The sequence below is a fragment of the Vicia villosa genome, linkage group LG3 (assembly GCF_029867415.1).
Source record: "Vicia villosa cultivar HV-30 ecotype Madison, WI linkage group LG3, Vvil1.0, whole genome shotgun sequence".
NCBI lineage: Eukaryota > Viridiplantae > Streptophyta > Magnoliopsida > Fabales > Fabaceae > Vicia > Vicia villosa.
In genome coordinates this window covers 34,224,838-34,241,290 of record NC_081182.1, presented here as the reverse complement: position 1 = coordinate 34,241,290, position 16,453 = coordinate 34,224,838, and the positions used below count along the sequence as shown (strand labels likewise).

The 16,453-nt window shown below is 34.7% G+C and overlaps 1 protein-coding gene across 7 annotated transcripts in view; it reads left to right on the top strand.

Annotated features, from left to right (window-relative positions):
* The window catches only part of LOC131660941 (BEACH domain-containing protein B), a 38,804-nt gene extending 23,984 nt beyond the window's left edge, over positions 1-14,820 (top strand). For all 7 annotated transcript variants that reach the window (XM_058930304.1, XM_058930306.1, XM_058930305.1 and 4 more), the window contains 15 exons: positions 2,590-2,702; positions 2,816-3,277; positions 3,428-3,641; positions 4,339-4,560; positions 4,680-5,153; positions 5,246-5,566; positions 5,675-6,127; positions 6,215-6,261; positions 6,663-6,756; positions 8,572-8,778; positions 11,070-11,195; positions 11,305-11,676; positions 11,858-12,089; positions 12,503-13,265; positions 14,232-14,820. In XM_058930304.1, coding sequence (XP_058786287.1) covers positions 2,590-2,702; positions 2,816-3,277; positions 3,428-3,641; positions 4,339-4,560; positions 4,680-5,153; positions 5,246-5,566; positions 5,675-6,127; positions 6,215-6,261; positions 6,663-6,756; positions 8,572-8,778; positions 11,070-11,195; positions 11,305-11,676; positions 11,858-12,089; positions 12,503-13,188 — 4,023 coding nt within the window. In that variant the 3' untranslated portion in view covers positions 13,189-13,265; positions 14,232-14,820. The remainder of the gene's footprint in view (positions 1-2,589; positions 2,703-2,815; positions 3,278-3,427; positions 3,642-4,338; positions 4,561-4,679; positions 5,154-5,245; positions 5,567-5,674; positions 6,128-6,214; positions 6,262-6,662; positions 6,757-8,571; positions 8,779-11,069; positions 11,196-11,304; positions 11,677-11,857; positions 12,090-12,502; positions 13,266-14,231) is intronic.
* Positions 14,821-16,453: the final 1,633 nt, after the last annotated feature.

Sequence of the window (16,453 nt, the reverse complement as noted above, 5' to 3'; positions counted from 1 at the left end):
CTCATACAGTGACCGGTATTCAACAAACAATGATAGAGGTAGTATCTCCTTGCAATAATAGAAAATATAAGAACGAAAAATGATATTCTCACAATGACAATATCTCTCTTGAGATGAGAATAGTTCTCACTCCTCATTCCCCAATGAGAATTTTCCTTTAGATTTTCTGGCAAGGTCCATTCTTGCATAACCTTAATCTTCTCATGATCCGTTGCAATTCGTTGTGCTGAAATAATATCACCCAAGTACTCCAATTGAACCATGCCAAAACAACATTTTTTTGACATTCACCTTGAAAGTATTGGTCCTCAACTTCCATCACAATCCTAAGATGATCATTGTGAGCTTGATGGTTTCGACTTTAGATCAGTATATCATCAAAAAATACCAATACATATTTCCTCAAATATGGTTTTAAAATGTCAGTAATTAGGGGCTGGATAGTAGAAGGTGCATTTATTAACCCAAAAGCCATCACTAGGTATTTGTAATGTCCCTCATGGGTTCTAAATGTTGTTTTTGGAATGTCACTCTCCTTCATCCTTATAGAATTCTGTAAATTCTGTGTGTCTTAAGGTAGATCATACTACTTGTATTTATACTAGTATTACAATAAATACATTAAAGTGTAATGAATAAGCACTAACCTAGTTAATGAAAAAGCACTAACCTAGGAAGTTGTTTAGTCTAGGAATACTATTAATCACTCTAGAATATCTACAATCATAAGTCATTCTAAAACTCCTCCTCAAGCTGGAGCATACATGTTATATGCACCAAGTTTGTTACAAATAGATCTCCTGAATTTTATCCCATAGCTTCAGTGATTTTTTTTGAAGTTATTCCCGCCACACTCACCATATACAACTATGTAGCACACACTTCCTCCGCCACCATATTATCATTATCGTCCTTCCCACCTCCCTCTCCTAACTGCCAAACTTGTAAGTGCTGGTTTTTGCACATATGGCCGGGTACGAACTGTTCATCACAATGAAAACTCAAACCACGTTGCCTATGATTCTTCCCGTCAGCATCTGAGAACGCCCGAAAGCTGAATCCGGCGAGATGCGCCGTCGCTGCTTCCATCGCAGCATTGAGCTACCTACCCTGAACTTCCAGGTGTAGTGGGTTGGCCCAGATTAACTTGAGTTTGATCCTTGGGCTTCTGTTCCTGAGTTAAATTACTGAGTGGATCCAGAACCTTGACCCGGCCCACCCCAACGGCTCTTCAAAGCAGGCCTATTATCCATTGGTTCAATCATTTTGTTGGACCCACCCCCTTCTAGGCCCAACCTACGATTTTCATTGTGTTTCCCAAATCAACAGTTTGTGTAAACGCACCACTGCTCTCACTGATTTCTTCAACCAGTTCATGAATACCCCACGCGGCATCTCTTCGTCAGCATAGTATAACAGTGATGAAACAAATTGGTCGAAGAACTCAACAACATTATGAGTTTGTTTCAAACTCATCAACACTTCATTTGGATTCTCCAATGTTGCATCATGGATTCAACTCAACAACGTGTGTCGCAACAGAATCCAGGAAATACCCTATGCTCTGGCCTCCCGTCATTGAAACCAATTAAGTGCGTTTGATTGAAAACTAATCGAAGCCTCATGCACCGTCTCCTCCTCTGGAATATGGTTCTTCGTGAAATACCGCTCAACACGGTAAATCCAACCATAAGGATCTTCACTGGAAAAATACAGAACCTCCGAACGCCTCATCCACTTCTCCCGGCGATCTAATTGGCGTTCACGAACAGCAACATCGGCGCCCTCACGCCTGTTGGTGTTTTCTTTCGTAATCAGCGCAACATCATCGCCTCATCCAACAATTGCCGATTCTCATGATGAATCTTCGTCCCCTCCAGGCGTTTCTCCAAATTCTCAATTCGTTCCATTCTTGTCACTACCTTACGCTTCCGGATCGAACTTTGAATACCCATTAAACAGTATGGTATAAGAACAATAGGATAAAAGACTGATTATATTACTATGAATACTGAGGATTAACCATCTTACAATAACTGGTATTTAAGAAACACTGGATTAAGGAAGCATCTCCTTGCAACAATGGAAAATATAAGAATGAAAAATGATATTCTCAGTGAGAACATCCTTTCTAAGATGATGAGAAAATTCTCACTCAGTCCCCAATTTCTATCCCAAAACCATCCTCCTTTGCACAACCTGTGAATCCTTCCTTTAACCCCTCTCTTCTTCGTGCACCCTGGTTCCCTCCTCCACTCCCGGACTGCCACTTAGGCACATAGTTATTCCCTCTCTTTTCCAGTATTAGCTCACATGTGCTCCAAAGTTGCCACATTTATGGTTGCTTTCCATTGGGTCTTACTCTGATGTTCCAAACTGAGAAACAATGTAGAAATAAACTTTCTCCAAACTTCATTCATATATACCCTAAGCCTGCAATAGGATAATGTCATGTCTATATTAGCGTTTAAGAAATATTTAAGTCTTTTATCATGTTTTGATTTCATTGTATCATTATGTTTAGAACCTATTAAAATATTTAAAATTGATAGTATTTATTGGAGACATGCTAATATTTTCCCCTTGCAGCTCCTTGGAAGTGAATCTGATTTTCACCTTGATTTGGAAATGGAATGTCACAAGGAGTATAGTTCTGCCTTAAAAGATGTGTTGATAGGAGAAGCCGATGAACAAACATCTAGGTATTAAATCACAGAACCCTGCTCCCCACTCATGGCACTACATACACTAGAAAAACATAATTATTTGATGCTTGTGATACCATTATTTACAATTTGGCCGTGTACTCTTTCAGAAAATCACAAAATTTTAAGCAGCTATTGCCAGGTGACGATACAATTGAAGATAAATGGTGGAATCTCTATGACAATTTGTGGGTTATTATTAGCAAAATGATTGGCAAGGGACCCAGTAGTGCGTTACCTAAATCAACGTCATTTGCAGGACCAACTCTTGGTCAAAGGGCTCGTGGTTTAGTTGAGTCGTTAAACATTCCTGCTGCCGAAGTGGCTGCAGTTGTTGTATCAGGAGGGATAGGCAATGCTTTGATTGCAAAACCTAACAAAAATGTTGATAAAGCAATGGTTTTACGAGGAGAGAGGTGCCCTAGAGTTATTTATCACCTTGTTATTCTTTATCTGTGTAAATCTTCTCTAGAAAAGGCATCTCGGTGTGTCCAACAGTTCACCTCACTTTTACCCTGCCTTTTAACTGCTGATGATGAGCAAAGCAAGAGTAGGCTGCAACTTATTATCTGGTAATATTGCTAGCAATTACATAAAGCAAGTATATGACTTTATTTGTTCTTATCATGGATTCTAATATTATTTTTTCTCTTTATGAGAGTTAGTTCTCAATTTGTAAGATTGACCTATGCCAAACTAACTTTTTGTTTGGTTCTTGGTAGGGTACTGCTTTTTGTTAGGTCACAGTATGGAATGTTGGACGATGGTGCTCGTTTTCATCTTTTATCACATTTGATCCGTGAGACTGTTAATGTTGGAAAATCAATGCTTGCTACTAGCCTTGTGAACCGCGATGACAATTTGGAGCCAAACTACAATTCAAAAGAAGCGGGATCCATTCAGAATTTAATTCAAAAGGATCGTGTTCTGGCAGCAGTATGTCTTAAAATGCTATACTGAACAAGATATAATGCTGACAATGTGTTACACACACTTTTGTTCTGGGTGGGGGGTGGAAACTAGAGAATTTAATTAATAATAGGTTGATGATCAAACGGTTGGTATTTCCTATTTGAATAATATCATATATGATAAATTTCAAGAAACCTAATTAATTAACTAAAAATTATTTCGAATCAGTATGAAATTTCCATCAATGATTTTGGAAGAAATATATCTGATGAGTTTGTGTGAAATAGCAGTCCATGATATGCATACCTATAATTCAAGTTATAATGCGATCAATATCAAGAGTAAATATGAATTTATTATTAATTACCTAATTGACTATGGTTAATGCATTTTTGTGTATGACATTTGTTGGAAATTCCGCCTTCATTGTGGTCCGTCCCTAGCCGTATAATTACGGCATTTGGATTGTCTATTGCAGCCTCCAACACTTTCATTTTATTGGGTGAGAAAAGGTGGATTTACTTCTACATTGCCTAGAGATGACATGTGTAGTGTTTATGAAGCTTGGACAGCCCTCACCTTACAAGTCGATTTTGTAAGGTTGAGTTAGGCCAATCCAAATTCTAAGAACATTGTATTTGCCATACCTTCTTTCAATCCTAATTTTCCACTGCCCACCAGTGCTACTTCATGTTTTTAACTGACTTCTATTACATTTTAGATCAGCGATGAAGCTAATTATACGAAGATATCAAAAATTGACCGCTCCCAGCAGATACAGGAACTTCATTGTAGAATAGATGAAAACACCTTGGCAGAATCTACTACTAAGCAAGCTCTAGAAGATGAGATCCAGAATAGCTTGAACTCAATCCTTTCTTCAGATGATAGCAGAAGAGCTGAGTTCCAGCTTACCTATGAGGAGGAGCAGCAAAACGTTGCTGTATGCATAACATCCTTGTTTCAATATTACTATTTTTCCTTTGGCCCTGCATTTCTTTTCATAATTGGTGTTAGATTTAATTTTGATATACGTATAAACAATTAGGTTTGCTTTTACAGGAAAAATGGATACACATGTTTCGATCACTAATTGATGAGAGAGGTCCATGGTCTACTAATCCTTTTCCAAATAGTGTTGTGACCCACTGGAAACTTGACAAGACAGAAGACACACGGCGAAGGAGGCCAAAACTAAGGCAAAGTTATCGTTTTGATGAAAGTCTCTGTAATCCTCTTTCTGCTACTGCTAGCGGGTTTGCTAGTCCTGTTAACGAAAGTAATCCTGGTTTTGTGGGTAATATACCTGAACAAATGAAGCAGCTCTTGCTGAAAGGGATAAGAAAAATAACTGACGAGGGAACCTTTGACACCAATGAAACCAATGCCGAAATAAGTGGACCTAATACATCAATTCCCTCTGATCATTCAGACTGCCAATCTTCTGACCTACTAAAGGATAACAATGACAGAAAGGATATTATTGTGCATGAACGAAGAGACACTCCCTCTCCACCTGAGACAGAAGCCAGCGAGGTATGTAGTATCTTGGAATACACCTTTGATATTTAGAGGGAATCTGAAACTGTATCACAATTGTGAATGCCGTGCCTAATTTCCATTTTCAGGTGCTTGTGTCAATTCCATGTGTTCTTGTGACTCCTAAGAGAAAATTAGCTGGTCATTTGGCAGTCATGAAAAATGTTTTGCATTTCTTTGCCCAATTCTTAGTAGAAGGTACTGGTGGATCATCTGTTTTTAGAAACTTTGATGCCAGTAATTCTGACATGACCAAGTCTGTTCAAAAGCAAAGATCAATGAAGTGGCCTTCTTCTGATATGGATCTTCAGAAGGGAATTACAATCGGTAATGTAGAGGTAATAAATGGAAATGGGCCTGTTAAATTTATGAGATGTGTTAAACGCCATCGAAGATGGAGCATGGCTAAGGTCAGTTTATTGGTTTCATTATCTTCTTAAATTTTGTCATTTTATAGGTTGATACTGCATTTTCTTTTCTGATTTTGGAATTAATTCTTTGACTGATTACTGTTTTAGATAAAAGCTGTTCATTGGACTCGATATTTGCTCAGATATACAGCAATAGAGATTTTCTTCAGTGATTCAGTTTCCCCAGTATTTCTAAACTTTGCCTCACAGAAGGATGCAAAAGATATAGGAAACTTGATAGTTGCTACCAGAAATGAATATTTATTTCCCAAAGGAAGTGGAAGGGACAAGAGCGGAGCTATAAATTTTGTAGATCGACGAGTGGCACAGGAAATGGCAGAAACTGCCAGAGAAAGCTGGAGGAGAAGGGATATAACAAACTTTGAATATTTGATGATTCTCAACACACTTGCGGGAAGATCTTATAATGATTTGACCCAATATCCTGTTTTTCCTTGGATCTTGGCAGATTACACATCAGAAGTTCTTGATTACAATAGATCATCTACATTTCGAGATCTGTCAAAGCCTGTTGGAGCACTTGATACCAAACGATTTGAGGTTTGTCCAATTTTGTTTCTTGAAATATTGATTGGAATTTTTTTTACTTCTATTGCACTATTCTTAATATATGCTTCTTACATTTAGGTTTTTGAAGATAGATACCGTAACTTCTGTGATCCTGATATTCCCAGGTACTTTATCTGGCTTGTTTCTTGATTTACTATAATCTTTTATTTACTTAGCTCTCTCTTTCTGTCTCTCTCTTTCTCACACACACACAAACTACGTGAGAGTGTAAGAGGAGTTAATGTTGATCATACAACCATTACAGATATTGCAGCCATGCTTAAGTATAATCTCGGTGTCCATGCATGGTCTTATAATTATGATTGGCTCCTATCATACTTTCACTTGTTATCCCCTAATACACACATGCTTGCATATTGGATGAGAGTATGTCCCCGTGAGAAGAATAAATTTGGCCCTGCAATGTGCAACGTTTGAATGATAAAAATTATTTTCTTCTCACTCTCACTAAATACACTTCACACATAACTCTCTCTTATGTGCTGGTGCTTGTCTATTGTTGCAGCTTCTACTATGGATCTCATTACTCAAGTATGGGCATTGTGCTCTATTACCTTCTTAGATTGGAGCCTTTTACCTCTCTACACCGTAATCTGCAGGTATCTTGTCACATGATATCGTCACATGATATATTACAAGCATAAACTTATTTTTCTCACGTTCAACTTCAATTGGCATGACAAAATTGCAAAGTTGATGCAAATGTGATATCTACTTTTAGTCTAACATAAAATATTGGAATTCATTATTTAGAAGCAAAAATAGAAACTTTCACCCCTTCCCGCTATTTTTCATAAAAGTAATCATTGTTGAAATTGTGAAGTTTTTTTTTTGGGGGGGAGGATTACGAAATTGTGAAGGACTAAGGAGAGAGAAGATAAAATAAAGATTCAAAATATAATATTAAATTAATGGATTTATTACAATGTGTTTAGATGAAGAACTTTTACGAGGTAGTAAAATTCTAGAGGTAATTCAAATATTTCAATGTAAATTTGTTTGGATAATAAATTCTAGAGGATTTTACCCACTTAACTTTTGATATTTATATTTACCCAAAACTTTTGCAATTTATAACAATGACCGAAGTCCAACCAAAAATACGTTTGTATTTTTATATTATGTTATTTAATTACTCTTTGACTGGCGTTATTCAATTACTTTATCCAAACAAATTTAAAAAAAAAAAAGACTTCAATTTCTATCCAGAGATAAAAATTACAAATGGAAGAGAATTCAATTGAAACATTTGAATTGCCTTGAATTATAAAGTCTATGATTTTCAATTACTTCACTAAACAAACCCTATGGATTGTGTTATGTACTAGATTCCAACACTTGATCAAACAGGAGAATACATGACTTTCTAAAGATAAAATAAATCACTTATATTAAGATAAGGTTCTTGAAAAACTAATATCTCAAAAAAATAAGAAACATAATTATTCCTATTCCCTAGATAACTTAACTTTTTATAGTACAGAATTGTTGGCTTTGGCATTTTTTTGTGCCTTGCCTCATCATTTCTTTTATAATATATCTGTTTTACCTTTTAGGAAAACCGTAACATGTTATTATGCATCATCCATTTCCCTAAGTAGTTTTGTAGATATTGTAACAATCGCTTTCAAAGTAAAGTTTACCTTGAAAACCCCACATTGAAGAGTGATATGGCCTGAATAGTCATATATAAAACGAGGGGACAATCCTCGCTTGTCAAGCATATTTTGTGGATTGAGTTAAGCTCAAACCAAATTCTAAGATGTTATCCAAGACTATTTTAGATTTGATGGGCCACGTAGTTTTGTAGATATTGTAACAATCGCTTTCAAAGTAAAGTTTACCTTGAAAACCCCACATTGAAGAGTGATATGGCCTGAATAGTCATATATAAAACGAGGGGACAATCCTCGCTTGTCAAGCATATTTTGTGGATTGAGTTAAGCTCAAACCAAATTCTAAGATGTTATCCAAGACTATTTTAGATTTGATGGGCCACTTGTTATCAGGCCATTACTGGGCTGATAACTGAATAGACAGTTGGTGTTGCATAGTGCTTTTATAGTGACGTGTGGTGCTTATTTGTATGTAATCCATCAACCAGTGATTTTATAAAAAAAGACTTTTAATTTTGGATATAATAAACCATCCTTGGGTGATTCATCAGCTTAAGCTTTTAGGAGAATTGGTCTTTGAAATGATATTAAGGCCTTTGTGAATAATAGTATTTTTGGATTTTTGTATACAAATGTTGGTTTGATCCATATTAAAAACATATTTTTTTTCACTTTAAATCAAATCTTTTTTTCTGTCAATTCCTTAATATTTTCTTTCTTTTCCCCTCTTTTTTAGCTTAATTTTCTTCCTTCCGCTCATATTGAATCATGATTCTTATTTGTAATTTCTTTTGTCAGGGGGGTAAATTTGATCACGCCGACCGACTTTTTCAAAGCATAGAGGGCACATTCAGAAACTGCCTTACAAATACCAGTGATGTGAAGGAGTTAATACCGGAGTTCTTTTACATGCCTGAGTTTCTCTTAAATTCAAACTCTTATCATCTAGGAGTTAGACAGGATGGCGAACCTATTGGGGATGTTTTCCTCCCTCCATGGTCGAAGGTCAGCGAATATCCTAAAATCAACTATGTAAACATGCAAAAAAAGTGACATTCATTAAATATGCTGGGAATTTTTTTAGCTGGACATGTTTATTATGAGAATCATACTAATCTATATGCTTTGAGCCATACTCGAACCATCTATCTTAGCAGCAAATTGATAGAAATTGATACCAAACAATAAAATTTAATAGAAGTTACAATGAGTTTCCAAGAAATTCGTGTCTTGGTTCTCTCCCTTCCAAGAGTTCGAGATTGGTCTCTTCCTCCCAAATATAACCTCTTTCTAATTTTCAGCATGCTCATAACATGGTTCTGATTCTCTTAGGCTTTGTTTGTGAGTTTGGAGGGGAAGGGAGGGGAGGGCTTTGAAAAATAGGAAGAATTGGGTGAAAAGAATAAAAAGATTTTGGGTAGGAGAGTTTTAGAGGGTTTGATTTTAGAGTTAAATACGTTTTTAGTCCTTATAAATATGCGACCTTGTATTTTTAGTCCCTATAAAATTTTTCTTCAATGAATGATCCTTATAAAATTATTATGCACCTAGTTTCAGTCCCTACTGTCAAACCAATGTGTATTTTAGAATGATTATTTTGCAGACATGTGCATAATGTTTTAAAAAGTTCCTGGAAAAAAAAGAAACTCAATATTTAATTTCTAAGTTGAGATTTTCATTACTTTTATCATTATTTTTTGAAATTTGAAAAATTCATATTTAATTCTTCTCGTTTTAAAAAATTCTAAAACTTGGTAAATAAATATTTTATAGTATTCTAAACATATATAAAAAAAAATTATTCAAAAATTTAAAAATTAAAAGGTAATTAAACAGTTTTTAAAATTTTAGAAAATAGTAGGGACTGAAATTGCATGCATAAAAATTTTAGAAGGACCATTCATTGAAGGAAAATTTTATAGGGACTAAAAATGCAGGGTCGCATATTTATAGGGACTAAAAACGTATTTAACCCTTGATTTTATTCATAACACCAAAAACCCATAAAATGGGAGAACTCAAAAATTGTATTGAAGGAGGGTTTCGGAGGGCTTACATAAATTTTATAAATATCGTTTAGGTTATAGTATTCTGAAAATTAAAAATATATTAATGATAATGATTCTTTTATCATTCTAAGCAAAATCATTTTTTCAAAAAATGTCAAATATTTTCGGAAGCCTTCCCCCCTCCATTCTCACAAAACAAAACCTTAAGGTCTATAACAATACTCCTGAAACAAGTGTGAGTTGTGTAAGTTCCACATTGAGGGGGAGATTGTTGAGAAACAAGTGTGAGTTGTGTAAGTTCCACATTGCTTGAAAAAATGAAGGTTGAGCACTTTATAAATTATAAGTGAGAGGACCCATACCTTCATCATGACCCAACAGGTTTTTCCGCCATAGAACTGTCATCCGCCATAGACAACACTGCAATTAAAAGAGTTGGTCAAGGTAGTCCTTAAAAAAACATAAGCATTCTTGCACCTGTTTTTTGGGGTTGAGTTAGGCTAACATTATAAGACGCCATAGAACCGTCATCCGCCATAGACAACTCTGCAACTAAAAGAGTTGGTCAAGGTAGTCCTTAAAATAACATAAGCATTCTTGCACCTGTTTTTTTTGGGGTTGAGTTAGGCTTACATTATAAGATAGAAAGACCTATCCTAGAAATGATTTTGGACTGCCTGCAGATGTCTAGTCAATGTAAGCTTCACTTTAAATTTTTCAAATATTTTCACTCTTCTAGTAGGGTACTATGATGCTATCTTAAAATTTAGGCTAGCCTAATTCTGCCTTAAAAAATCGCCTTGTAAGATGAAAGATGCCTCCTATTTATATTATAGATATTATGTTTTAGGTTGTATCACATTCAATGTGGAACTCTGAACTCTAACTATACTAACATTCGTTATAAAAAAACTCTTGGTGCAGCATACGTTTTTTATCATATGTTAAGTAACTTGCAAACTAATTCATGTTTCCGGGGACCATTGTGCATAAAAAGAAACTTTGAGTATCAAAGCAACACAAATAACATCTTTTGGAGACTACACTGTATATCACTTGATAAAAGTTGATTGATTCTTGAGGTTTTTATGTTTTTATTTTATTCTCTTCTCTCAATACAAGATACAGCAAATGTTAATCTCAGCTAGTGCGTAGGTCTCTTGTTATTATATATTTAAAATTTTGAAATATTTACATAAGGTAGAAAAAGTCAATCAGAAATTTCTTTCAATATTATTCTAATTTAGCAAACAGGAAGTACTTAATTTCAAATCAAAATTTGCACAGGGTTCTCCTGAAGAATTTATTAGGAGAAACCGGGAGGCCCTTGAAAGTGAATATGTCAGTTCAAATCTTCATCACTGGATAGATTTGGTATTTGGATACAAGCAACGTGGCAAACCTGCTGTAGAGGTATACATCAAGTTCCACAATTTTTGTTTTCCAATAATTCATGCAAATCAGATTGGCTACACTGTTATGTGTTATGGTTAGTTAGTTAAGTTGTTAAATTTTTTTGTAGGCAGCAAACATATTCTACTACTTAACTTACGAAGGAGCTGTTGATCTGGAAACGACGGAAGATGATTTGCAAAGAGCTGCTATAGAAGACCAAATAGCCAACTTTGGTCAGACCCCAATTCAGATGTTTCGCAAGAAACATCCAAGAAGAGGGCCACCTATTCCAATTGCACGTCCTCTGTACTTCGCTCCTGATTCCATTAGTTTGACTTCCATTGTTTCTAATACTAGTAATTCTTCATCAGCTATACTGTATGTTGGTCTAATGGACTCAAATGTTATCCTTGTGAATGAGGGTCTCAACTTATCTGTTAAGACGTGGTTATCAACTCAACTGCAATCTGGTGGAAATTTCACATTTTCTGGTTCCCAGGTCAGGATTTGGTTTAATCAGACTTTAAAATGCGTTTGGATTTTTTATGTAGTGTGTTTTACTTTTTGGTTGCCGACCCCACTTAGTGGGATAAGGCTTAGTAGTTGTAGTTCTTGTGTTCTACTTTTTGGTTAGAGTTGTTCTTTGTCTATTGAATGTTGAAATGACCTCTGACTTTCAGGATCTTTTCTTTGGAGTTGGTTCCGAATTGCTTTCACCGCGTAAAATTGGTATTCCTGTTCCTGAACATGTTGAACATGGAGAACAATGTTTTGCAACAATGCAGACGCCCTCCGAGAATTTCTTAATAACATGTGGCAATTGGGAAAATAGTTTCCAGGTCATATCATTAAGCGATGGCAGAATGGTGCAAAGTATTCGACAGCATAAGGATGTGGTGAGCTGTATTGCAGGTAGTTTTCATGGTTAAGATTGATTCCTGTTCTGATAACCACGATTATACCATTTGATGTACTGGAGTGCACTGCATTGATAATAGTTCACTAGGGGCATGTGCCCCTTAAATCTGGTTTTTGTATGATCTTGCCTGATCAATAAAGATTAACGAATTATCTATCCTCTTAAGCCACAAACTTGCAGTGATTAAGATAATTTTTTTTTCTAATGTTTGTTCCTGTTTGTTAAATGAATTGAATGATAATGTTTTTATGTGAAGATTGCTACTAAGACTATTATTTTTAATATAGATATAAGTGCTTCATTCAATATTTTGTAGTGAGCTTTTTGTTAATATTTTTGAATTGGTGATTTAAAACCTTCTAGTTTCTTTTTTGTTTCTGGCTAAAGAGTGCTGATTGTGCTGCAGTTACATCTGATGGGAGTATCCTTGCAACTGGAAGTTATGATACCACGGTGATGGTTTGGGAAGTTTTTCGTGGTAAAACAGAAAAGAGAATTCGGAACAGTCAGTCTGAGTTACCTCGTAAGAACACCGTCATAATTGAAACTCCATGTCATATCCTTTGTGGGCATGATGATATAATAACTTGCTTATATGTTAGTCATGAGCTGGATATCATAATTAGTGGATCAAAAGATGGAACATGTGTATTCCATACCTTGCGAGAAGGTAGATATGTCAGATCCCTACGGCATCCATCAGGAAGTCCTATATCCAAACTAGTTGTCTCTCAGCATGGTCAGATTGTGATTTATGCTGATGATGATCTTAGTTTGCACCTGTATTCTATAAATGGAAAACACCTTGCTTCCTCCGAATCTAATGGACGTCTCAACACTATTCAGTTGAGCAAATGTGGTGAGTTTTTGGTAGGTGCAGGTGACCAGGGGCAGATTGTTGTTCGCTCTATAAACACACTAGAAGTTATTAAAAAATACCATGGGGTTGGAAAGGTTTTATCATCATTGGCTGTAACTCCAGAAGAATGCTTCTTAGCAGGCACAAAAGATGGAAGCCTCCTTGTGTATTCGATAGAAAATCCCCAGCTTCGGAGAACGAACCAAAGCAAAAATATGAAATCAAAAACTTAACAGAAAATATAACAATGCATGCGGAAGAAGCATGTGGATTATTAACAGTGAGAGCTGCCCCGTGATAACTGTTCCAGGTAATAATTTATTATGACTACTAGATTTCTTCTCCAATACTAGAACATGTGCTTGACTGTGTATCTCTTTCTAAACTTACTTGTAAAGATCTCATGCAAAATTGCACGGATGTGGGGAGGAAATGGTGGGAATCTGAGGTGTGAGATTCCACCATGCTAAGTAAGACTTTCCTTAAAAAAGATATTTAAGATTTCCTAAAAACTATTTCCTATTTAGTTGTCGTGGTTAACAAAGTCATCATCCCATTGTTCCTTACTGCGGTTCCAAAGTTTATTTCTGTTCATTTTGTCTGTGATCAAGATATCTTAAGGGAAAGATAGCAATTAATAAGATTTATCTAATGGTTCGTGAGGATCACTTTTTAAAAAAAACTTAAAGCATAATTGTTTAGGAAAGCTTTAAAGGTACCAAGCTGCCCCTGGTTTGATTTTTTCATTGTTATAGACATTATTTTATTGAAATTTAAATGCTCACAAAGTGACGGTATTGGGTGAAGACATTTTATTAGCAAAGCCTGTCAATAGTGTCACATTTATTTTTTAATGGTACTCGTACTGGTCTCAGTTTTAAACTAAAATACTTAAACTCACATTAAGAATTTTAGTTAACTGTAATTTTTTTTTGTAATATAATAAAAAAAGTAATTTTGTTCAGTATTTCTCAATTTGTTCCTCATAAAAATCTGTTCAATGGGAAAGAATGGTTGTTTGAAAAATAAAAGCATATTAGTTGAAGCTAATTTTATGAATGACGTTAAAGAGGTTAAATTAGTTGAGTATTTTCTTTGGTACCTCCATTTGTAAATGTAGTAACAAATTCTCTTCCTCATAAAGTATTATGATTTGTATTTGTTAATATTTGTATAATGTTTAATCTATAATCTAGACAGTTGTAATTAATAAGTGCTGTAATGTTTCATTGCAATTTCTAAATATTGAGTAGTATTATGCTGTTATCTATTACAGGTACATCCACTGGCTATATGTTTTTGGGTTTGTTAGTCTTGCCATTTTATTGAGTTCTGGATGGTATCACAGGAAGCGCTTGTCCTCCTGTGTGATACAGAAATGAGGTGTGTGCAGCAGCATTGTCTGAATATATGAAACATAGTTTGACATCTTTCATACTGGAAAATAGGAACGCCGTGGATTATCTTCCAATTCCTGAGAACTGTGAGACAGTAATTCCCAAATCGGCTGTGTTTTAGATTACCGGGAGCAAAGGGCGGGGATTTCGGGGATTCATATATGTACAATACATGTACAATATAAATAACTCTTCTATGGGATTTCAGGGATTCATGTGCACTAAAGTTGTAGCTTTAAGGTCCTACTTTTCATTGTATTCTGTTAACTTACAGAAGTATATTTGTACAGAAAGGCTTGAATGCCTTTTTATCTTACAACAAAATGATATCATTGCCAATGTATTTTACTGCAAAAGAACTGATTTTACTGTATGTTTGGTGTCACGGGTTTGCCAAAAGGACCGATTTCATTGTCAATGTGATTTCAAACTAAAGTTAAATATACAATTTGGCAGGCGATTCATCTACCCTTTTGCTTATGCTTTCCGCTGCAATCTTTTGCAATCGAGCTGCTGTTTCTATAACAAAAATCATTGCAGGATATAGAGCGTTTCATTAGAGAAAAAAAAATATAAGTGACGTTTTTGTGTCTAAATGAAAAAAAAAATATATTAGTGACGTTTTTGTGTAGAAAAAAATCAGTTACGAGTTCACTCATTGTATTAATCATATAAGGGTTAATACTTTACTAATAGAAAATTTTTGTAAGAATTGTAGAATCTATTTTGTTAAATTTACAAATTTCTTCTGGCAGATTAAACAGAAGAAAGTCTCGTGTAAGGTGTATACGGTTGGATTTGGCCAAACTAAAAAGGCAATTTCTTTTCTTACCCTTATGGTGTGGTGTGGCTAACACCTTTGAAAATTTAAATTTGTCATCACAAATTTTTAGTCATAGGAAATTTTCGGAGATACATCTTCGAATGCACTTTATTTTGTTTATGTAAAAAATTGATTTGGAGATGCATCTCTAAAAATTTCTAGGGTGAATTTGGCAATTAATCTGAAAATACCCCTAAATCTATTTACTACAAGTTTTTTATTAAAATTGACACCGTTGTCGATGACTCCCTTTTGATTTTAACGTTAATCAATATTATAGTCATAGAAATTGTATTCCCGCGTTCTGATTTGTTTGTTTTTGTGTTTCTGGCCTTTATGTGATGTAGCGCAGAAAACTCGGTTTTTTGAAAAATAACTCTGAATTGAAATTTTACTATTTCATTTCATCAGAAAAAAATCAGGGATCAAAGTACGGAATACCCCCCTAAAAATCCTAAATTTCTTGTTTTTCTAATTTATTTGATATATTTTTTGTTTTCGTATTTTTGAAAAAAAATGTGTAGACTCTTAATTTGATTTATTTGATTTTTAGTTATATTTTTATATACTTCAGTGTATTCACATGGGTGCATTCAAATTGGGGATTGGTCTTGTAATCAAAAGGTTTGATAGTGGTTAAGATAAAAGACTTGCATTTATGATAATGAGATGAAAAAGAAGTGGGAAGTACATAACTCTTCTACGGAAAATCAAACGAGAGGACAATGGTTCGAGAAAATGTGAGTGTTCCTTTAAGTTGCGTGATTATTTTTGGGCAAATAACAAATAGAGATTTAATGTGATTTGTGGATAACAAACCATGACAGGTGTGACAAGTTAGTCGGTCATTCTACTACAAGTAATTATGCCGGAAGAGAAGGAAATCGCTTCGGACATGACATTGAATATGGTGTAGTCTAAAACATGCTTGCAACTTTGAAACATAAAAGATCTGAAAAATCTAAAATATCAAACAAGTATACAATATTCGTATTGAATTCATAACTAACATCGTCGGAGTGGACAACTCATTCAACATGAAAAGCAGAAACTTGGTCAGGTCATTTTTTTTATTGGATCCAAAAATTCACTAAGTTGAGCAAGATTGAAAGATAAATAAATAAATAAAAGTCAAAGGTGCAACTACCCATATATATAAATTTGAACGATAACACATGTTTTGATTCATTTTAATTTTTATTCAACAGTGTATTATGTGGTATTGTGGTTAGACATGTTTTGTATGTAATCTTATCTTATTATTAATGATGTCAAAAA